This window comes from Crocuta crocuta, unplaced genomic scaffold, assembly GCF_008692635.1.
Source record: "Crocuta crocuta isolate KB4526 unplaced genomic scaffold, BGI_CrCroc_1.0 scaffold448, whole genome shotgun sequence".
Taxonomy (NCBI): domain Eukaryota; kingdom Metazoa; phylum Chordata; class Mammalia; order Carnivora; family Hyaenidae; genus Crocuta; species Crocuta crocuta.
This window is the reverse complement of record NW_027532411.1, coordinates 3,990,613-4,014,259: the sequence shown is the minus strand read 5'-3', so window position 1 is coordinate 4,014,259 and position 23,647 is coordinate 3,990,613. Positions and strand designations below refer to the sequence as shown.

Here is a 23,647-nt window from a genome sequence, read left to right as displayed (position 1 = left end):
AAAGTCAAAGAACTACAAGACTAAAAACACTGTGAAAAGTCTTAAACATACCTGTTTCTCTTATAAGAATTTCATTTCAGATTGATTTGATATTCATAGGAGAGGTATATGCCATCCCTGAAGGCGTTGGTCAAAAGGTGAAGGATCGGAAGGGTTGGCATTTCCATCCCTGGGATAGGAGTGGAAAGGCATCTGGAGAGGAAACACACAATACAAAGCATTACAACTGAATTTCAGCTCCGTTACAATGATTATGCAGTTCAGAGAGGGTAGGTCAGCTGAGTAGCTCCAATAGCCTGAGCAGGTGCAATAAACCTGGTATATGTGATAGCACTAGACCCTTTTTATTTAATAAATTTAGGCATAGGTATATACCTGTGAAACTAGCACCACAATCAAGACTATGAATGTATCTGTTACTCCTCCAAATGGAAATAATTCTTTAAAAAAAATTTTTAATATTTATTTATTTATGAGAGAGAGAGGCAGAGAGAGACAGAGAGACAGAGAGAGAACATGTGTGAGCAGGGGAGGGAAGGAGAGAGAGACGCACACAGAATCCGAAGCAGGCTCCAGGCTCTGAGTCATCTCCACAGAGCCCAGTGAGGGGCTCGAACTCACAAACAGTGAGATCATGACCTGAGCCAAAGTCCGATGCTTAACTGACTGAGCCACCCAGATGCCTGAAATTAAGTCTTAACTGAGAGAGATGCAGTATTGAATGAATCTATTTAGCAAAGCAATGTAATGCCCTTTTATCAAACAGTCAGGAATCTTAGTTGAAAACAATCTGTTATGTGATATCCAGTATAACTTCAAATTCAGAGGTGGGAAAGAGATGGTTGTATTTTATTATGTTCTTCATTCATCTGGAGATGGAAATCTCCCCAGTGGTGCAGCATAGGTCATTTTAATACATGACAGGATTTGCAAATCTAAAACATTTCCCATCTCTCTTTCTAACTAGGGTGGTAAAGTCTACATTGACACAATAAAATTTGATTTGGGATAAGAAATCATTTCAAAAACTCTGTTAATGGAAACTGCCTTCCATTCTCTAATAGGCTGTGACAACAGTGTTTGTGATAATTAAGTTCATTGTGTTCAGCATAAGATGGAGTAGGAAATACTTGGTTTAAATACTTTTGAGCAAAATGCAGTATATCTAAACAAAGCCAGTAAATACCAAGAAGCCATAAATAGTTCTGAATGTTTTAACATCAATTCTGTTGTGATTTTTTTAAACGCTGGAAACTAATGACTATGTGAAACCATTCTTAGTTTGCCTTAAATCATTGAAGTTATATAAGTCTGATGCTCTTTTTCCTGTCCCTTTGATGTTTAACGAGTGTTGCATGATTATGAAACACAAATGATAAAAATGAGATAAACATCTGCATGAAACACAAATGTTCTTCTTCCCAGAGCAAGCATGCCTGCTTGCTTGTTTTATCTTTAGGATGACTTTCTTTGCGATTAATCTAAAGTGAACAAAAGGAACTACATTTTATTAAAATGTTAAAAAAAATCTTAAGTAGTTCCATGTGCCTTACTTAAAAGTTCAACCTTGCTTGGATAATAATATCCCTTAAAAGATCCTATGGGAGAGGTTGGCATAGCCCTTCTTTTAAAAGGAAGCGGCCGGTATTTAAAGAGGACAGAGGCAGCTCGCGTCTCCTGGCAGGGAAGCGGACTGAGACGTAGAGTCTCAGAACTCCTGGACCAGGGTTTTCCCATGGGACCGTTTATCCCTCCTTCAGTCCAGGACATAAGCAGAGTGGTCATTAATAACCATGTTCAATTCATACAGAAGACTTTCTTCATGTCAAAAGTTGGCTTTTGACCATGTAGATGAAATATACCTCTTATGCTCCTCATTTCCTTGGAAGGTCACACCGCTTGGCAATAAGTGTTTTTTATCCAAGAACATCTCTGGATTGCTAGTGTGTGTAGTTCAGTTGTACTTGTGTACAGTAAAGTGTGTGTGCATGCTTTAGTCAAGAAATAAACTGACTTTTTTTTAAAGTACTGAGCAGTGATAAATGGAACATAATATAAGATGCTTTCGTTTGTTATAATGATGATGCTTGTTCAGAGTTGCTCCTAAATATACAAACAGAGAATTTTTTTCCTCTAGAATTTTTGAATTAAGACTTGGAAGTATTCGTGCTATGTTCTTTTTAGTATTACTACTTCCTTGCAAACTGGGACGTTCTCATGTATCCACGGAGTAAAACACTCTTAATTAGGTACGTGGAGTGTATCTTCAATTATGATAACCCGGTAACCTGGTCACTTTCTCCCGGTAAAGCAAGAGATATTTCAGATTTCAACTATTTTTCATTTGGCTCTAGGAATCCTATTTTTACTGAACAAAAAAAAGCAAAACCATTTACACTTTAAAAACGTGAAACCCAAACAAGGCAGCAAAACCTCTTTTCTGTAGTAGACAAATTGGTTTATATACCCGTATATCCATTATATACATGTGGTGTGTGTGTAAAGACTTTACAAATGGAAATATTATTTATAAAATCAGCAAAACATGTCATCATTTACATCTAATGAGAGAATACCTTGCATTTGAAATTTAACTGAAAAAATTCAAAATGCTGTGTGCTACAACGAAGTTGAAATCTGTGCGTTATTTGCTTACTATCTGAGTATACTTTTTCCAGGACGATTGTCAAAGACTGTTAAATGAGATGACCAAACTTTGGGCTGATAGCTTCAAGAAATGGTGTATTGCTCCTGGCTTCATAGCGTGATGGCGAATGTTCAGAAACATGCTTGCTTTTGATTGTTGGCGCAATCTGTTTCTCTTTGACTTTCTGTGCTTTCTCTGTGACTCCTTGTTCGGCTGCTCTCCCAGGCCTAGAGGCAGAGCTTTGGCTGGCTAGTTACTACCTTCAGATGGCAAAGTATCCTTCTGAAAAGCAGGGAAATTTGCCCCTCTTCCTCCCATCCTCCTAATAACCTCAGGCTAAAATCTTCTCAAGTCAGACTAAAGTATGGCTGGTCAGTGAAAACTTAGCTTTTGTCTACCTCTAACATTTGAAGAAGGAAGTACATGCAATATAATCACTGGATGAAAACTCATTTTGGCTAAATCATGTTTCTCCCGCTGCTCCTCTAACCTGCTGCAACCAGAAGGTCTCGCCTTTGGAGTCTTCTGGATGGTCTCTTGCAAATGGCCGAGTGTCTGATGGGCCGACTTGAGCGCTAGCTGAAATGTATTCAGTGACCATGAAATGGGAAACTCTCTTTTTCCTTTTGCTTCTCTTCTCATGGAGAACTGCCTGAAACTAGATGCATTTTTTTTTTTTTTTAAACCACCAAACCAGAGTCCATGGGCTGTGTCTTTCAATTGCTCTCCAGGGACAGATGATGAGGCAGAAACAAAAATGCCTTTGCAGTGGCTTGCTCTGGAAATGGTGAAATGGCATGGCAGATGGGCTCCCTTTTGGATACACTAACATTGTTCCCCTCCCGCCCCTTCTTGCATCTGAATGATTCTCGGAGCAGTCGCACCAGGAGAGACTCAGCCAGGGAGATGTCAGGGCTTGCGGCTCTAATTCACTTTTGCACCATCAGCAAATCAGGGGCCTATTTTTCTCTAGCATTTGGAAGTCCCAAAGGTTATCTTCCTTACTCAAGTTCTGTGTCAGCCTTCACCACTCTCTCTAGATTTTCACAACAAGATGTGTAGAAAGAGTATAAGAACATAGACTCTTTCTTGTGATCTATACCAAGATGAAAGAGATCTTGATGATTTTTACATTTTACCTAGTTTACAAGATAATTTTTAAAAGACAGTTTTATTTATGGTTCTCTCTTGGCTTTAGAGTCCCTCTGTACCAAAAACCTAAATTATCAGTGGGAAGTTCTTTCTCCTGCTGAAAGTCCTGATTTGTCTAAGAACACATTCATGTCCAAGGAGGGTTGCTTATTATTTATGTTCCACTCCATCCTTGGTGTAAAATGTTTCCCCTAATCCTTGCGAATGAAGGTGACACTTGCTTTGATATGTTGGTGGTGTGAACAGATATCCATCAGATTCTGAATTGGAGCCACCTACATGAATTCCATAGTTACCTTGAAATGACTAAATGGCTAGTATTCTATTTGGATTTCTGCTAGCACTTTATAAAGGGAGAGCGTTTCATAACCAAAGACCAGTCTCTCCCTAATGTGAGAGTTAATGGAGTGCAGGACTGTATGTCACCTTTAGGTATATCCACAAGTAGTCTCTTAGCCCAAGAGAAACCCACGTGACTAGATTCTCTTAAATTATATTCTTGCTCTCAGTGAAGAAGCTCTGATGACAGCCTCAAGATGGGTTTAGGAAGCTTCTCTCAATAGAGTTCCATGAATCAGTCCTCCTACCAACTTTCTCTCACTTAAGGAGCCTTAGTTTTTCTAACTAAGGCTCTGCTGGCCCAAGATGGCAAAGTGTGAGCATTATTATCTGACCCAGAGGGCCAGACGACTTCTGAGTCCAGACATCTCTATCCGCCAGTACAGGAGAGTAGTTATGGCTCACCTCTTACTCCGGCTAAGAGACCTAAGAGGAAGGTTACCCCTAAGAGGAGACAGGAAAGACCAGTTGCTCCTCCAAAGAAAAGAAGAAGAAAATTACATAGAATGGATCATTATGCTGCGGAAACTCGTCAGGACAAAGTAAGTTTATCTATTGTTCCAAAGCTTTGTGGCGGGTAGGTCTGAGTTGAAGGTTTTCTTTAGTGCCTTGGTTTGAAAATCAGCTGAATATGTTTCAGAAAAACTCTGGCTGTGTCATCCTTGGCTTTGAGTCCAGAAGAATCTGGCACTTCAGAGGTTAACACGAGTGTGAAGACCTCTTGAACTTTCAGCAAGACGGGGAAAAAAGAACCTTCCACTTTCTTTAGAATCAGTTGCCCTAAAACTAGTATTAACATTTAGGCTTGAACGAATGTTGGAAAGGCTGTTGGTTCTGCTTGCACTTATTCATGGACTTTTTACAATGGTTTGTAGCCTTGGTTCTTGAGAACAATCCAGCAAAGCAGCGAGGGGATTCCTCAAAGATCATGTAAATTAGAACTCAATAGAAAATTGGCGCAGGCTAGTGGTGCATACCTTCAGAGTCCAGAAAAGGTCTTAGGTTATAGACAAGGGAATAGCTGAGATGGAAAGAAAGAGAAGACAGTGGGTAGTTGGAACTGTCTGTATTTTCTTATTAGAGACATGAGTAATGTTGACTCTTTTCGGTCCATTCAGAACAGGCTAGAAGTTGTCACTTTTCTCAAAACCTTCAGGTTTCTGAGGCACTCTTTTGCTTATGACTATCTGAAATCATCACTGAGAAGCAGGTCATGGATTTCGCCTGAGTTGTCTGGTGAAAGTAAGGCATTGCCAAGGATTGACATATATAATGCTTTTGGTATGTTTTTGTTGAGGCAAAGGTCTTAGACGAAAGCATGGTTTTCCTGAAAGTAAATACCATTTAGTTCCGCACGTGTTAGTCCTTCAGATGATGCTTGCACATATCATTCTGAGACTTTTCACTTGTGACTTACTCCTTGGGACAAAATTGGAAATCCCGACTCCTGCCATGAAGAAAAACAAGTTTATGCTTGATTTAACTGAGGACGTGATTTGAGAAGAGGTCTTGAGTCATCTGAGAAGAGTCTAATGGAAGATAATATTCTATGTCTGAAATAAAAAATGATATGCAGACCCTTCTGTTCTTACCAGTCATCTTGGGTGTACGTGTGTGGTTGTAGCTAAGTTGTAAAATTCGCCTGAAGTACTGTCAAGTGTTTGTCTGATGAAGTGTTTCTTGGAAATCTTTCCATTGCATAGAGAGGACAGTGACAGGGGAAGTTGCTAGTGTGTGGGAGCATTCGTGCTGTTAGAAGCTTCCACTGGAGGCAAGAAAGTGAGAGATGGATTATATTTCTTAAGCTTGGGAAATCTTCAGACAACTGAGCTTTCATATTTCCTTAGGCTGAATAAGAATTTTAGAACAAGCTCAGTTGTTCACTTCTTTTGAAGTTAAGACTCTTGGAGATTCTTATTCACTCAAAATCAGCTTGAAAGGAACTAAACTGAGAAGGAATAGCTTGTTTCTTAGAAGAGATTCTTCTAGTAAGCTTGTTTCTTGGAAGAGATTCTATTATGGAATCTATTATTTTCAGACATTGACAGTTAAGTTCTCGGAAACATTACATGGATTCCATTGTATTAATGATGTTCTAATTTAGCATCAAATGGAAGGGCACCATTTTACCTCAGAACTGTTTTTGATTCACTTAGCCTCCATCTTCTTACCATCGTTCAAAATCTGATGTGATTTCACCTAGCGAACAAGAGGCTTAAACTATCCATCTGACTTTCTGCTCACTCTCAAAATTCTTGGATTTAAATAACACTGTTACATTTTATTTAAAAAAAAATTTTAATGTTTTATTTATTTCTGGGAGAGTGAGAGAGACAGTGTTAGCAGGGGAGGGTCAGAGAGAAAGGGAGACACAGAATCCAAAGCAGGCTCTAGGCTCTGAGTTAGCTGTCAGCACAGAGCCCGACACGGGGCTCGAACCCATGAACTGTGAGATCATGACCTGAGCTGAAGTCGGATGCTTAACCGACTGAGCCACCCAGGCGCCCCAACACTGTTACATTTTAGAAGGGCCAGTTTATCTCCAAAAAAAAAATTGTCCTTAATATTCCTGATATTTTTGTACCACAGAATCTTAAAAGGGATTGAATGAGGGGAGATTTTACATTCCTGAAATAATACAAATAAAAGTGCTCAGAACAGATTTCCATTAAGAGCAGCCGGCAGATCTCCCTAGACAAAGCTCTGCCTCTGGGCCTGAACTTTTCTTTCCAGAATATTCTAGGGGTAGAAGATCTATGAGAAACTAAAAGGAAAAGAATCCCCAAAAACCTGCAGGGACTAATTTCCTCTTTTTTCCAGATGACAAATCCTCTGAGGGAAATTGACAAAACAGTGGGGCAATTAATGGATGGACTGAAACAGCTGAAGCTGCATCGCTGTGTCAATGTCATCTTTGTTGGAGACCATGGTAAACCTTTGTTTCTTCTTCACTAATAGAACAACTACACAGATCATGTTTCTTCTGATGGTGTTGAGAAGAACCCTTGCCCTCAAAATCCCAGATTGCATTTTTCACCTTCTTCCCTCTTTCTTCAGGGCAGAGAAAGAAATCAGGCCATGACTCAAAAGCGTGAGATGACACAAGGTGACCCTGGATCATTTTGAAAAATAAAATTTTTTTTAATATTTATTTATTATTGAGAGAGAGCATGAGCTGGGGAGGAGCAGAAAGAGGGGGAGACACAGAATCTGAAGCAGGCTCCAGGCTCTGAGCTGTCAGGACAGAGCCCAATGAGGTGCACAAACTCACAAACCACAAGATCATGACCTGAGCCAAAGTCGGATGCTTAACCAACGGAGCCACCTAGGCACCTGACCCTGGATCATTTTGACCCAAACCAGGGACTTCCTGCATCATCCTTTTCTTTGCAGGAAAGGAAATCTTTCCACAAAAATCTGTCTCTTGCCAAAGTGTGGCAGACAATTTGCTTGTGGTATTAATAGCTTTGTCTCTGTGACATATCAGTTGATACTACCTCATCTCTGCTAGTCACATCCCCATAAGGAGCCTACAGTTTATGTGGCTAAAAAAATAAATCTAAATATGATAAGGAGGAAGAGACATAGGATTCTTGTCAAAGAAGAGGTATATAAGTAAAATGATTTCCCTATATTCCCTGAGGGAATTCAAGACCAAAACCACAGGACCTTGCTTCAGTACAGAAACTGTTAAAGAGAGGAAGAAGCAGTGTTTTCTACGTCACTGTATAAAGTAGAAAAATTCATAACCACTTTTTTGAACATCATAAACATTAGATATTACGGAGCTGCAGGGAGTTCCTCCGAGGGCGTTCTTCTTCACAGCTGTGCACCCTGAATTCTATCTAGAGAGTGCCTCCTGCATTCCAGAACTATCACATTGAACGAGTGACCCTAGAAGGTGGGACTGCTCCCTTCTAGGAAAGGGTTTCAGAAAAACAAATTGATAGACTCTTTGGTAGTTCTATTAAGAATGGCAGGCAAGTGTCCCTAGTCAAAGGTCTGCTTTGGGCCTGTAGTTTTCTTTCCAGAATGTCCTAGAAAATCTAAGAGAAATAAAAAAAAAAGTTTTGGGACTTGCTTGCTGTGTGGCAGGGGCTAAATGTGACCTTCTGCAAGATCATGCTCTAAGAGATTGACTTGGGAGAGAGCTACAGACAAGACAGAGATCCTAGAGCACGTGACACAGCTGATTCCATTTAAGTTGTCCAGAGGCGTCAAGAGCATTTGGTCACAGGCTGGAGCCCAATGTCTAAGAAGTGGGTGGGTCCCAGTGAGTCACATGCTGGAGCATTGTAAAGGTCTTAGTTTAAAACCTTGTCCTACCAAGGTTCAGGCTTCTGAGATGAGTAGATTGCTTTAGTGTTGGGAAGTCATTGCATCCCTTTCTTAAAAGGTAGTATGGTCTCATGTTTCAGAGCTGGGCTTTGGAGTAAGAAGTAATTTCAATGGAGAGCAAATTGCACTGTACCGCCAAAGAGCCACCTCTTCATATGCAGCCCCCTCGTCTGTAGAATGAAACCACTAATACTACCTACAGAGTCAGTCCAGAGAGTGAGAGGTGATGGCGCTTGAGAAGTTCTTCACGTATGGTCTTTGAAAGCAAGGGAGATGGATTACCACTGGGGTGGCATGAGTGACTTTCTAGGCATATAACAAATGGAAGATCCTTCCAGTCCTCCACTAACATGTGTTTTGAGACTTCCTCTTCCTGAGTGAACAGGGTACTAAAAGAGTAGCTGTTCACTGTTTTTCCTTTATGATGGTTCAAATGTCAAAAGACAAGTTGTATAAACTTTGTGCAAAGCTGGGATATGTTTTTGTCTTCATTCCCATTTGTAATGCAAAAGGGGTGGGGTGTCTTGATCTGCGATCCCAGAAGGTGATAATTTGGATTTTATCAGGTCTGTGCTGCTCTGGGTTATGTTTCTTTATTCCAAAACCTTAGGACATCCTTTACAGAATCACTTATTTTTGATCTACAGATTGGCTTGTGCAAAGCAGTATATGAAACCTTCATTGTTCTGGGTCATTTCATAAATTCCAAAATGACCATAAATGTTTCTACCAGTCCTCATAGTCTATTATTCTGACATTTGAGTTTACGCTGTTTTTTCATTCATCTATTTTTAATATTGATTAAGCTTTTTTTTTTTTTTTTGGATGGGGGCAGGAAACAAAGTTTGGGTAGGGTAGGAATATTGGTTGGTTAAAAAAAATTTTCTACCTAGACCCTCTTTGTGTTTGAGTTGCTAGCTTTCTGTTTTGACTGATTACATTGTTTACAACTTGTTTTCAACAGTATTTTGTTTTTCAGTTTGGGTGGTCATTGGGGCCGACATTTTTTTTTTCTCATCTCTTGTTGCCAGTATTGTTTTGTCGTAACATCCAAGGCCACCAGTGGAGACAGACTGAGGACTGGTGATTATGTACTCAGCTCAGGAGATATATTAGAGAGAGAGAATTGGAAAATGACATTTTGTAAAAGGGACACAGAACTATGTATTCCAGTTATTTACACCACCCCCAGCTGGGAAGAGTTTGAAGCAATCTAGGATTTTTTTTTTTAAGAGTAGATCTTTTCCATAAGGACTGTGTAAATAGCGCTTTTTAAAAAAGAAGATCATAGTTACTTCCTTTGTCTTGTTGTTCCTGCTGAATGACTTAAAATGATCATGGAGATGATGCATTTTCCACCTTCTGGCACTGCAAGATGATATGACTGTATCAAAATCTGGTGAAATGATTATATAAAGAAGCATTAAAAATTTAAAGTCAAGTTAAGAAATCTCAAAAGAGGGGGATCCTTACTTTAAGTTGCTGCAAATGAATTAGGGAGATGCCTGGGTGTTCTTTTTAGTGTCTGTATCAGAATATTAAGTTTACAATCATCTAAAAATCGTCTAAAAATACTTTTGTTTCTCCCCATAGGAATGGAAGATGTCACATGTGACAGAACGGAGTTCTTAAGCAATTACCTGACTAATGTGGATGACATTACGTTAGTGCCTGGAACTCTAGGAAGAATTCGGTCCAAATTTAGCAATAATGCTAAATGTAAGTTGATTCTTAAAATACTAAGTTGTTGGAATGGTAATACAGTAGAGTAGGCACAAGCTTGTTCTCTGAAGCTGAACTACTTGTGTAAAAATCCTACCTTTGCTACTTCTTAGCTGAGTGACCTTGAATAAGTTATGTACAAACTCTAAGCCTCAACTTTTTCATCTGAAAAATGGGATGTAATAACAGCTACTGGATCAAGCTGTTGTGAAAATAAATCTATGTGTATCACTCAGAGTGGGTCCTGGCGCATGATAGCATTATGTAAATATTTGCTCTTGTTTTCTTTATGTGGAAAATACACTTAATTTGAGACATGCGTATAACCATAAACTTCTGTTTACAGCAGAGGAACATTTCAACAAGAGGTTCAGGCTTACCCTTTAGCTGAGGCCAGGGAGTCTATGACAGGGTTGGCAGAACCACACTCAGACCCTGAATGTCCCTAGGAGCCCAGTTAAAGGGGACTCTTCAGTTTTATCAAAGTGATTGACAGAACCCTTGGGAAGTGGCAGCCATTTTGAAAGATTAGAAATAAAGAGGAACAATCTTATCACTTATTTTGTACACACTCAGTTTACGATATGCTACTGACAAGGACCTTTATTTCTAAACTAAGATGTTTTAGGTGGTGCCTGCCTAGCTTCTGAGAAGTCCACAGTTTTATTGGAGACATGCTGCATTTGGGGGGGGGGTTCCTTTAGAGGTTTTAGCCTTGGGAATAAGAAACCATTGGCAAAAGTGTAGAGCTTTGGAAAATTAAGTTTTTCCCAAACTGCGTTCCTGAGTCAACACAAATGGGAACTGTTCCAAGGTCAGCTCCAGGCAACGCTGTAAAATAAACAAATCGTCTGTGTTTCTGCCGTCTCTTTTCCATGCCCTTTCTGTCCTCCGGGTCCTTCCTTCTCCTCTGCTCACTTGAGACAGGAAGGCCCTGGCCAGAGGCAGGACACAGGTCACTGCGGTAGCTCTTGAATCAGCACTTGCATTTCAGGGCTTATGCGAGACAGGTTTTGTCTATATTGAAAGGTCTTTCAGTAAATGGAATGGTAAATGGAATGAGGAGGTTGTTTTAGGGGAAAAGGAAAACCTTCTTGGGACCAATGAGATAATAACTACCAATAATTAAATATTTCATACATCACGAATGCTTTCCTATATGTGATTTCATCCCGTGAGAGCTAGCAGAGTGGACGGTTAGCAGCACACAAAAAGGTGGCAGGATGTTTAGGTTCAAATCCCAGCTTGGCCACGCGGTTACTCTGTGATCTTGGGCAAGCTAGTTAGATGCTCTGTGCCTCAGTTTCCTCATCTATTAAATAAGGATTGTTGGAAAGATTGATGGGAGATTATCTACACATCACTCAGGTCAGTGTTTAGCACATAGTCAAAGCTGCATAAATGTTAGCTATGACGATGATATGTTGGCCCATCACTATTTCAGCCAGATGGGTTTACAGTCTTCTTCAATCCTTCTAACAACCCTGTGGGACAAGTGTTATTAGCCTCTTTTGCAAACAGTAGAAATCAAGGCTCAGAGAGAAGTGAGGTTCCTGGTGAGGGGTACAGGAGAGCTAGGAAGTGGCAGAGCTGGATTGAGAACCCAGATTCACCAGCTGTTAAGCACAACCATGTGCTGGGGGAGGGGGACCACTTCCCCTCATGCAAAGCAGGAGCTGTCGGCGTGAGAGGACTGAGAACTTGAGAACTGAGAGTTGATGACCAAGCGTGGACTCAGGCATTTGTGATTTTCCAGTAGTTCTCTGGGATTTATCTGAGCACAAGATTGCCCCATGCTGTTTATTTTTCTTCGTCATCAAAGAACGTGACTTACCCTGTTTGGACCCTTTGAGGATTGTGTTTTAGGAGTCTACAGAGTATAGAAATGCAGAGCATGGCTCACTCAGTCAGATTGCTAGGGTCCCAGTGTAGAAGCCGCCCTCTTCTAAATGCCCTTTGGCTTAGTGAGGATTCTGTTAGCACCTACCTCCCAGAGGAGCTGTGAATGACTAGAGAGAAAGTGCCTGCAAAGTTCGCACAGAGAGACTGCACGTGATAGGGACACAGTTTGGGTTAACAGTGTTGCTACCATTATTACTTACTTGCTTTCCATTAAAAAATGCAACTAAAATTTAACACCGATTTAAGTAGGGTAGAATACACATTTTAGCTTTGGATTTCATAGCTTTAGAATTAAGATTCTGAAGATTGTCTCTGAAGTGTGTGTACTTACACTGCAAGGCAAGTTTAGTCTTACCTTTTTTTCTCCTTTTTTTTTTAAGTTTACTTATTTATTTGGAGAGAGAGAGAGAGAGAGAGCAGGGGAGGAACAGGGCGGGGGGGGGGGGGGAGAGAATCTCAAGCAGTGTCTGCACTATCAGTGCAGAGCCTGATGTGGGGCTGACCATGAGCTCATGACCGGAGCCAAAACCAAGAGTCAGCCACTTAATGGACTGAGCCATCCAGGCACCCCAGTCATGTATTTTCAAAAAATAAAAACAAATATTTATTTATATTTATTAACAAATGCTGACTGAATGCCTGCTATGAACCCGGCTCTGGGGATACAGCCAGAAATGACAGACATGACCTACTCCACTGATATTTAAATTTCAGGGAGGGCTGAGGCACCTGGGTGGCCCAGTCAGTTTAAGCATCTGACTTCAGCTCAGGTCATGATCTCATGGTTCATTGAGTTCAGGCCCAATGTTGGGCTCTGTGCTGACAGCTCAGAGCCTGGAGCCTGCTTCAGATTCTGTGTCCCCCTCTCTCTCTGCCCTTCCCCTGCTTATGCTCTCTCTCTCCCTCTCTCTCTCTCTCTCAAAATAAATAAACATTAAAAAATATTTTTTTTAAATTCCAGGGCGGACTGCTTCATGAGTGTTGGTGTCTCTTCCCTATGCTGCTTTCCTTTTCTGCTGATTCTGTAATGACATGCTAAAGCAAAGTTTTTGAAAACAAAACAAAATCCAACCAACCTACAATCTGCTCTTTCTCTCCACACCCCCCAAAAGGGGACCTTCAGATAATGTAATCCTGTCCACAGTTTATACACAGTCATCATTTACAGTTTTACTTTTAGCTAGTTCAAGGTGTTGACTAAAATACCTTTTGTTTGCTGGTAGTAAAAATAAAGGAGGTGCACCCATGTGTGTGTCTGTGACTGGAGAGGGCAGGCTACCTAATTAGACCCGTGATGTTATTGAGGAAACAAAACTCCATTTAGAAAAAAATAACTCAATGGAGTAGAAGATTCATCTTAAAGTGGATGATAGCTTGTTTCAAAGGTCTGCAGATAAATAGGAAGTTACACTAAAAACCCCAAATGCCCGGTTTAGTTCCTGATGTCAAATTGCAAATACACTGAAGCCAAGATCCAGAGGACTATTGGGGAAACTTCAAGAAGCTGTTTACCTGGCATTGTCTTTGTGCTCTGGGAGGAGGGATTCCCTTCTGGAAGAGAAGCAGACCTTGCAGGGAAATTTACCATACAAGTGTTTCCGCTTACACAGCTACATTTCACTTACCATATTTTAAATGGAGCCTAACGTGATAGCTCTTCTAGGAGGGGGGAAAAAAGAGAAATAATTGAGTCTTTTGCTGTAAAAATTATTTCTCTCAATGATTATTGTCATCTTTTTTGAAATTGCTCTCCTTCTCTCTTTGAACAGATGACCCTAAAGCCATTATTGCTAATCTCACGGTAAGTATCACAGGTCACGCGGCCTCTGCCCTTGGAGCGGCGTCCACACACTCACCTCCAAGGTTCACCTACCCTGTGGGGCGGGAGGAGCACTTTCCTAACTGCCGGGCAATCCCATGTATTTGTTTCTCTAAGAGTTTTCAAAACTTCAAAACTGGACAGCTGCAGACTCCCTAATGGTCTTGGCAATAACACAAGCTGAGAATATTTGATCTTTCCATTAGAACGGACTAGTATTCGTTCATGGGTAAACAAATCCTTACTCTCTCTGAAGCTGATCTGCCCATCACCCTGCTCCCTCATCCTCCCCACCATGCAGGATGTAATCTCACAGGCCTCAGTTCCTCCCTTCCCACCCCGCCTCCTCCGGTCCTGGACTCCAAGTAGTTGGAAAAGGCTTTAGAGTTGGAGTTGCTGCTAGTGATAGTCTCACGAGTCAGGAATGTATCTTAAAAATTCCAAACTACCCTCTGATAACCTTCCACATCATCTACCGAGTTATCAAATCCCTTTTGAACCTACTTATTTTTAGCTTGTATTATTTGATAGGGGATAACAGATTCCATTTATTCACTAACCAACCTTTTGTTTGGCTTACAACCTCCTTTGACTTTTTAGAGAGGGAGTATGTAGGACTTTTTCTAGAGAATTCTCCATGTAAACGTCCAATTTCCATTTATATTTCAGTGCAAAAAACCAGATCAGCACTTTAAGCCTTACATGAAACAGCACCTTCCTAAACGCTTACACTATGCCAACAATAGAAGAATTGAGGACATCCATTTATTGGTGGACCGCAGATGGCATGTCGCGAGGTACCTTGGGGATTGGCTACCCCTGTTCTTGATCTTCATAACCACCTCTTTGGCAACTGGAATGCTATAAGGTCCTTAGTCATCAAACAAAGAAATCTCAGTTGGAAATCCCACCATTTCCAAAGACTTTTTATGCTAGATAAACAATTAGTGCTGAGCCAACACATCTCTGTTTTCTGGATCTCAGCCTCTTGGTGTCTCTTTGAAGTCTCTCAGTGCATCTCTGTGTGGTCTCTCTCTCTTCCTCTCTCTTTTCATTTTTTACATTTATATTCTAACCTCTATTCTTATTGCTTGAGCAGGTCAAAAGTATGGCTGGGACATGGACCTAACCACAGTTGGACTGATTTGGTCTCATTTGACAAGACTTACCCTGTAACAACATTTGTAGAGGACTTTAGAAAATGTTGTTGCCTTAAATATTTTAGATGTTTACCTTCTTTGAACTACAAAAGACTCTCCAATATTTAAGACACCAGTTCTTGCTCTTGAATCTGATGTAGAATGTGTCTGGAAATTCTAAGCACTTCCAAAGAATTAATCATTAAAAGTTTATCCATTTTCACACAGACCTGGCAAAAGCCCTTTTCTACTCACTCTTGCTCTGACTTTCTCCTTAGGAAAAGTTTTGCGAGTTTTGTCTGTAGTGATAATTGAATAACTACTATACACACTCTACTTGGATAATGCGCTTATAAGGGAGAGAAGCTGATAATAAGATTGTGGTCCTCTAGAAACTTCTATTAGTATATCAGTATGAACTACCTGGTGGGACACATGTGACAAATACATAAATATCCTACTGTAATTGTCAGGGGTCTACACAGAGTTAAATATTTAGGATTATGAAGAGAGAGGTATGAAGACCAGAAATTATTGAGATCATTTGGAACAGACCTAATGGGTCTTCATGAAATAGTTACAAAGATGTGAACACAGTGGACTTGGATGAGTATGTCTTCAGTACGTTTTGTGGATGGGGCAGCTTGGAAGACAGAGCAAATTTGATATCAGCAGTTGATAGGCTGATATGAAGAAAAGCTGGTAGTTGAGTAGAAGTGGGAGATGATGACAGTTGACCAAATTAGTGGAGACCAAAACCAGGCATTTTACTAATCAGTAAATCTTCTTGTGTTTTAACATTTATTTATTCATTTGAGAGAGGCAAAGACAGAGCATGAGGGGGTGAGGGGCAGAGAGAGGAGAGACAGAGAAAATCCCAAGCAAACTCCATGCTGCCAGTGCAGAGCCTGACATGGAGATGGAGCCCATGAAACCATGAGATCATGACCTGAGTTGAAACCAAGAGTTGGACGCTTAACCAGATGAGCCACCCACCCACCCCAATAATCAGTAAACCATTTTAATTTAACTTTGCATTGTTGAGTCATCATATGCACATATCTCATCCCAAGCTGAAAGTACTTTTCCTAAGAGTGGGGACTCAAATGTTCAATTTGTTTTTCACCAGACACATCAGTACAGTGCAATAGATTCTGCAGGCACTTACATGATCCATAGAAATGAGACCCACGGAAGTATTTATATTACTAAACACGGAAGTATTTTTGGAAAAGTGCTGCATGACACTTAAGCAGAAGGCATCTTCCTGTCATGACAAGAAAGGTCAAGTGATTTTGATGCCTAGAAAGCAACATTTTCACTTTCTTATTTGTAAATAGGTGTTGTCTATGGGAGCCTGGGCTTTTATTAAATATGTCACTAATACATGTTAAATTTGCCACTCAGTTGTACTCTCTAGTTGTATTATATTGATAGGTAAATTTGTATGTAAACATTTTTATCAAATACAGATCTCCATTCATTGATTAAATATCACATATTTTAAAAGTACCTATTACGTGCTTGGCTTTGAGCCCAGTGATAGGAATATAGAAGGGAACCAGACAAATATGGTTCCAGAGTAGAGAATCCTACACTTCTGGAGTTAAGGAAGCACGCTGGCAGACAGAGCATTACCGGTGACAAATGCTTTGCTCAGTACAAAGATAGGTACAGGAAGGTAGCTGCCTTCTCTTCAGAGGCCCCTGTTTGTCCTATGCTGATTGTCAAAATAAAGGCACCTGGGGAAAATGAATAGCATCATCTTTTCATCAGTACAAGGGTGATGCAATTAAAATAGAGATGAATATGCCTGTAAAATCCACTTCTTAGAGATTTTGTGTGTATCAAAATTGGCTTTTTAGGAGTGATTTCATGAGAAATGCTGACTAATCCTACAATTGTTTTGATGTAGGAAACCTTTGGATGTGTATAAGAAACCATCAGGAAAATGTTTTTTCCAGGGAGACCATGGATTTGATAACAAAGTCAACAGCATGCAGGTATGACCACAGAACTGTGAACTGAAAATGGATTCTAGCGATTCTCAGAAGAGCTGGAGAAGTTGTACAGTATTCATAAGTAGAAGGGTTGTACTAGATATTAGCAATGCCTAATTGTTTTTGTTTTCTTTTCTTTTGGAAGACTGTTTTTGTAGGTTATGGCCCAACATTTAAGTACAAGACTAAAGTGCCTCCATTTGAAAACATTGAACTTTACAATGTTATGTGTGGTAAGTCACTTATTTAATCAAAGCCAACGAAGCAATCTGAGTTATCATATGAACTTCATTGAGGTCAGAGAAAGAACTGAGGTATCCATCTTCTAGGACCACTTCACCTCCCTGTAAAAAATTGGTTAGCTTGCCCATTGGTTCGAAGGACAGAATATCATCCCCTTCTAAGGCTTCTTTGTCTTCCTTTAACAGTTGACTAATGGGGAGTTTTCATAGTGTTGCTCTTGGCAGCCTCTGGCTGATCTAACATCACATTACAGTTCGACACCACTGGTCAGAGACCTGGTGAAGCAAGAAGAGTTCCGCACAGAGCTTTCCCCCACCTCTGTCTCTGGCATTGCAGCCCAGTTAAAATGTTGTCAGCTTGCATCCTGGCCAGCTATTTATGTGCTCCTAAGTATTTTTCTTCCTTGAGCTTCTAGTTGCTGAATGAGGACAGCTTTTCCTATTTAGTAAGGGAGTGCCAGTCTGGTGGTTAGAGGGGGAGTCTGAAAGTCGGGTCTCCTGGGTTCTTTTCCCATCTTGGCTGCTAGCTCTCCCCTGTCCTGCCTCCCGGCTTAGGCAAGTCACTGTGTGCCTGCTTGGCAACTATTCCCTTGCTATGAAATCAGCCTGTTCATTTCAGAGAAGCCTTTTAAGGCACAGGGCCAAAGCCTCCCCTTCTCCCCATACTTCTGTGAAGTGCATGAAAGGGCAGGCTAGGGGTTATTTATTGATTATAAGTCTCATTTCAAAAGGTGGGATAAAAACTCTCAAAGATGCAGGAGGCCATTGACACTGACTCTGGTAGTCCCTGTAGCTGTCACAGACATAAGCAATAGCTGGGCAAGGCCCTGTTCCTTCACCCTTTCTTTCTGGGAATGCCTCTCTCTATGGTCAGGCAATGAACATGGCTATTTCAGAAAGCTGTGGCAAACGTGTTCAGGCTAGAATGGGTCAGGATCTCAGAAAGGGGTGCTTACAACTCATTTTGGCTTTATTCAATTCTGATTTGTGTTCAGAGTTTTCAGACCCTTGGAAGGTGAATGGTTTTGACTCTCGCTATATCTCATCAAAAAATATTTTCAAAGCATCTGAATTCATTTCTTTCTTCTCACCAGATCTCCTGGGCTTGAAGCCAGCTCCTAATAATGGGACCCACGGAAGTTTGAATCATCTCCTGCGTACTAATACCTTCAGACCAACCATGCCAGAGGAAGTTACCAGGCCTAACTATCCCGGGATTATGTACCTTCAGTCTGATTTTGACCTGGGCTGTAACTGTGATGATAAGGTAGAGCCAAAGGTAGAAATAATCTTTATGTTTATCATGGAGGAACTTGTTGGGTGTAGAGCAGTGCTGTTCAATCAAACTTCCTGTGAAGATGTCAATGGTCTATATCTGTGCTGGCCACTGACCAGATATGAGTTTTGAACACTTGGAACTAAATTTTCAATTTTGTTTAATTGCTTGAAGTTGAAAGAGCCATATATATGGCTAATGGCTGCCATATTGGGTAGCATAGGTATAGAGAACAAAGGGCAAAAAACTAGAATTCATGATGCTATTCTGCAGAGTTACAATTCCCAGCCAAAGGCTTTTCCATTTTTTTCAACCTGGATCATGTGTCTATCTGTCATGGTCCCAATGGGAAACAGATGGCCTATACACAAAAGGTTTTTAATGAGAATTTAAAAGGATTGGGTGAATCATGTTTAAGGAGAGGACTATTTCCATGGGTTGGGCAAGGTAGAGGCAAGGCAGTGAGGGACAGTGAGACACCCTGGAGCTCGCAGCGTGCCGGTCCTAGGCCTGAGCAATAAAGGGACCAGGACATGGAGACGGAGCTGTATAGGGGGGAGTTACTGGATTTGGTAGATGGGTGTTGTGAATACACTGCAGCCTGGGGAGAGAAACCAGGGGAGTAAATACCCATCGTTGTCTCTCTCCTCCAGCTCCCCACTGGTGCCATGCATTGGTGGAGGTCAGCGGGGAATCAGAGGGCAAGCTTGCTCTTTGGTACAGTCCCTAGAGGTCAGTCCCCCAGGGTACAGAGCAGGGGAGGGGAGAGTGCAGCATGGATGGAGGGTGGTGGTGCAAATAGAATCGCCCAGCACATGGGGCACCTGGGTGGCTTAGTCGGTTGAGCGTCCGACTTTCGCTTAGGTCATGATCTCGCGGTTCGTGGGTTCGAGCCCCGCGTCGGGCTCTGTGCTGACAGCCAGCTCAGAGCCTGGAGCCTGTTTCAGTCTGTGACTCCCTCTCTTTCTGACCGTCCCCTGCTCACGCTGTCTCTCTCTCTCTCCTAGAAATAAATAAAACATTAAAAAAAAAAAAAAAGAAAAGAAAAAGAAAGAATCGCCCAGCACATTGTATTTGGAGAGTCTTTGAATATCAAACTACAAGTGTGAAGCACTAATTTGCTTACTGAATTTTATATTGATCAAAGTCCTTTATGGTTACCAATCACTGTCCTGACAACAAGAAAAATCAGTGTTACCACACTGAGTTGATGTGATTCCAACAGAAAGCAAAACAGTCTGTTATTTTTGCATGTGTGGTTTTATTATGGGTAAATGTGTGAACCTTCTAGTCGACCTTGGAAAAATGGAACATAGCTCTCCACCCACCTGCCCTATCCCCTTCTACTATTTACCACCTTCCAGGATTTTGGGGGGCACAGGATGGGCAGAGCTCACCACGGGAGGAATTCAGCTTGCTCTTCTTCCCCTAACCGCTTTTATTTCTCCTTCCTACCTTTGCTCCTGACAAGACCCAGCAAAGCTAATTACTATAAGGCAGGTCATTCTCAGACCTCAGCTGGAGGTGTTGTGTTGCCAAAGTCAATAGGAAGTGGCCTTTGAGGTGGATTCCAAATATAACCCTAGACTAATCTTTCAGTTGTATCTTGCTTTCGGAATTACCTTTCTTCTGAAAAACAAGAAATATTTTGGATTTGCTATCCTAAACCATTTTAGAGGAATTCTGGATTGTCTTTATTTTGTCTCTGGGTTTCTCCAAAAGACTACATTCCTTTTCTTAATAAAAATCCAGACACACTGCAAAGGTATACAAGATTAATAAAATAAATATCACATGCACACATCATTAGAAAGAAGACATTATAAATTCAGTGGAAGCTCCATATATACACTCCCTGCCAGCCCTGCTTCGTTCCTACCCCAGAGGTAATTAGTATCCTGAAGACAGTGCACCTAATTGCCAGGCATGCCTCTGTGCTTTTGCTTCATGCATATATCTCTCCTAAATAATATATTAATTAATCTTTAATATAATTCCCTAAAATAACTCATGGTATAGTTTTGCATATTATACATTTGTATGTAAACACTGTTATCCTATATGTATTCTGCAGTTATTTTATTCATCAATACATGAGTTTTAGCTCATTCATTTTTTATTGCTAATAGTTAATATTTCATAGTGTAAATGTACCGTCATGATTTTATTCCTTTTCCTATTTGAGAAAACTAGGTAATTTCCAGTTATTAGCATCTCCAAACAATGCCGCAGTAGACATTATTGCCAGTCTTCCATATACATATCCTAGAGTGTCCCTCGGATGTATAATGAAAGATAGAGTTGCTGAGCCATTACTTCCCAACCTTGGAAAAAGTGATTTCATAAATCAGTTTGGGAATCGCGTTAGTGTCCCTAGGATTAATCTGGAATATTGAGGCACTATTCTAATTCATTTACATGTATATGTGCTGAAATAATTATTCTTACCAAATTGGAAGCTTGGTTACATGACTATCCATAGTTTGAGGGAAAGGAAAGAAAGCCATGGAAATATTAAAGGTGCTCATGACCACAGATCCACTGGGAAGTGAAGCCTGGAATGTCAGTTTGAGATAAAACAGTAATTCCTTAACAGAGCTTGTGATACTGATGGAATTTAGGATCCTGTTTCAAATTTAGCAAGATACTAAGTAGAGAGAAGCATGCAGGAAAGACAGGACATTTCTGATTTGCTTTTTTTTTCTCCTTTCCTTTTCTGGTTTTCACACATGAAGAACAAATTGGATGAACTCAACAAACGCCTTCATGTAAAAGGGTCCACGGAAGGTGAGGAGTTGATGGGAAAAATAATCAGATAAGTCTTATTTTTCAGTTTTCAAAAATTGAAGAGCCCTCTTATTTACTTCATAGTGTAAGCACAATATTTTTTAAAATTAAAATTGGAGTTGCAACGTGATTTTAATATCCATCTGGCAACGGGTATTGGTTTATTCTATGTACACAAGATGCCAGCTTTAAACAGCCAGAAAAATTCCATTAGCTGTTTTGTTTCTCAATAGCTTTTAGGCTCTCTGAAAAGCAGACAGACCATTGTGTATCTGTGGGGTCATAAGTGAAGGGGCCGCTGGGGACTTCTCTGAAGGGACTGGAAGTCACAGTTATAAATAATAGCAGCCTGTGCGTACGCTGAAGCTTACGTACCTGGAGAAGCAAGGAATGTGTTGTGGGTGGGGGGGGAGAGATCTGCACCATAAACTGTATCAGAACTCCCTCTTTATATGAGGATCATCTTGAGCCTTCTAATTCTCCTCTTGTTTGTGTATTGTACATAAAATAACAATGTACAATGATAACATGCATGTATTAGTCAACTTTTGCAAGACTGTGCCTAAAGAAGAGAGTCTCTATGGTTTGTACCAGGAAAGCCGCATTTCATGCTCACATTTTGGTACGCTGACTCTAGGCCAGGTGCGGCTTGGGGTCCTCTTTATTCTGGAATCCAGGGTGCAGAAACGGCCCCTAGCTGGGGCATGCTCTTCTCATGGCAGAGGGAAGAGAGGAATGGCAGAACCAGGCAGTGGGTCTCAATACTTCTGCTTTTTATTTTATTTTTATTTGAGAGAGAGAAGGAGAGTGTGAGTGGAGGAGAAGGGCAGAGGGAGAGAGAGAATCTTAAGCAGGCTCCACGCTCAGTGCAGAACCTGATATGGGGCTCAATCCCACCACCCTGGGATCGTGACCTGACTGAAATCAAGAGTCGGACGCTCAACTGACTGAGCCACCCAGGAGCCCCTCAGTGCTTCTGCTTTTATGAGGCATTTGGCTGGTGAAACCAGAACACATGAAATCAATGGAGGAGGGAAGTATTCTTTCCACAAAGATGTGGTCCTGCAAGATCCATGCCAGTGGGTGGTAGCATATACTCCTTTACAAAAAGGCAGTAAATAATAAGGAACAATGGTGCCATCTACCTCACAAGCTCTTCCTTCTGGTTTTGAAATTCCAGAAAACGAGGAGAAAATAGAAGGGGAGGCAAAGGCTCTGAGGTAGGCTACTTCAGGAGAGGGAATAGAAAACAGCAAAGGGATGATGAAAAGTATGCTAGAAAGCGGATAGAACTCAAACACAGCAGCCCCAAGTCAGGCAGCAAATTCACATTGTCAAATTCTCCTGAGAGCATAGTTTGAGCTATTAGCTTATATAGGGTCCTGTTTGTCATATGTGTTGTTTTCAATCTGATTAAGTAAAGAACAAGGAAACCAGTGGATTTTATTTACTTATTTTCCTTTTTGAAAAAATTTTTTTTAACATTTATTCATTTTTGAGAGACAGAGGGCAAGCAGGAGACGGGCAGAGAGTGAGGGAGATACAGAATTGGAAGCAGGCTCCAGGCTCTGAGCCGTCAGCACAGAGCCAGACGTGGGGCTCGAACCCACGAACCGTGAGATTGTGACCTAAGCTAGTGTTGGATGCTTAACCCACTGAGCTACCCAGGCGCCCCTGACTTATTTTCCCTTTTGATAAAGATCTTTATCTTCCTCCTTCTTGCCTTTTGTCTCACCACCCTCCCTCTTCTCTCTTTGAGCAAAGAACACACAGACTCTTGGGCAGGTAATTGGATAAACAGCTTTGAAAAATAGGACTTAGTTGGTAGAAGGCATACAAATCCTCCACAAACCCTAGAAGTGATTTGAAACGTTGGACAGCTAGCTGCTGGTGAACTACAGTGTCATTATAATTAGAAAAACTGGAATGTTGACAAGATAGAGGGATGCAGAGTCTCATAATTTGAGTTTTTCAAATATTCAATCATTGAGTCAGAGAAATAACAATGAGATGTTTCTCTTATAAAAGGCACCAATAAGGAGCGCCTGGGTGGCTCGGTTGGTTGAGCGTCCGACTTTGGCTCAGATTATGATCTCATGGTTCATGGGTTCAAGCCCCACATCAAGCTCTGCACTGTCTGCTCAGAACCTAGAGCCTGCTTGGGATTCTGCGTCTCCCTCTCTCTCTGCCCCTCCCTGGCTTGTGCTCTCTCTCTCTCTCTCAAAAATAAATAAGCTAAAACAAAAAAAAAAAAAAAAAAAAAAAAGGACACACAAAACAAGAT

The 23,647-nt window shown here is 41.0% G+C and overlaps 1 protein-coding gene across 4 annotated transcripts in view; it reads left to right on the top strand.

The window, feature by feature from the left end:
• Window positions 1-23,647, top strand: part of ENPP2 (ectonucleotide pyrophosphatase/phosphodiesterase 2) — a 76,926-nt gene that overhangs the window by 33,045 nt on the left and 20,234 nt on the right. For 2 of the 4 annotated variants that reach the window (XM_077778919.1, XM_077778917.1), the window contains exons 12-19: window positions 6,959-7,067; window positions 10,070-10,195; window positions 13,870-13,901; window positions 14,589-14,716; window positions 16,974-17,061; window positions 17,204-17,291; window positions 18,395-18,567; window positions 21,312-21,363. In XM_077778919.1, coding sequence (XP_077635045.1) covers window positions 6,959-7,067; window positions 10,070-10,195; window positions 13,870-13,901; window positions 14,589-14,716; window positions 16,974-17,061; window positions 17,204-17,291; window positions 18,395-18,567; window positions 21,312-21,363 — 796 coding nt within the window. Of the gene's footprint in view, window positions 1-6,958; window positions 7,068-10,069; window positions 10,196-13,869; window positions 13,902-14,588; window positions 14,717-16,973; window positions 17,062-17,203; window positions 17,292-18,394; window positions 18,580-21,311; window positions 21,364-23,647 lie in introns of all 4 variants that reach the window. The other 2 variants (XM_077778918.1, XM_077778916.1) reach the window with 1 other exon arrangement.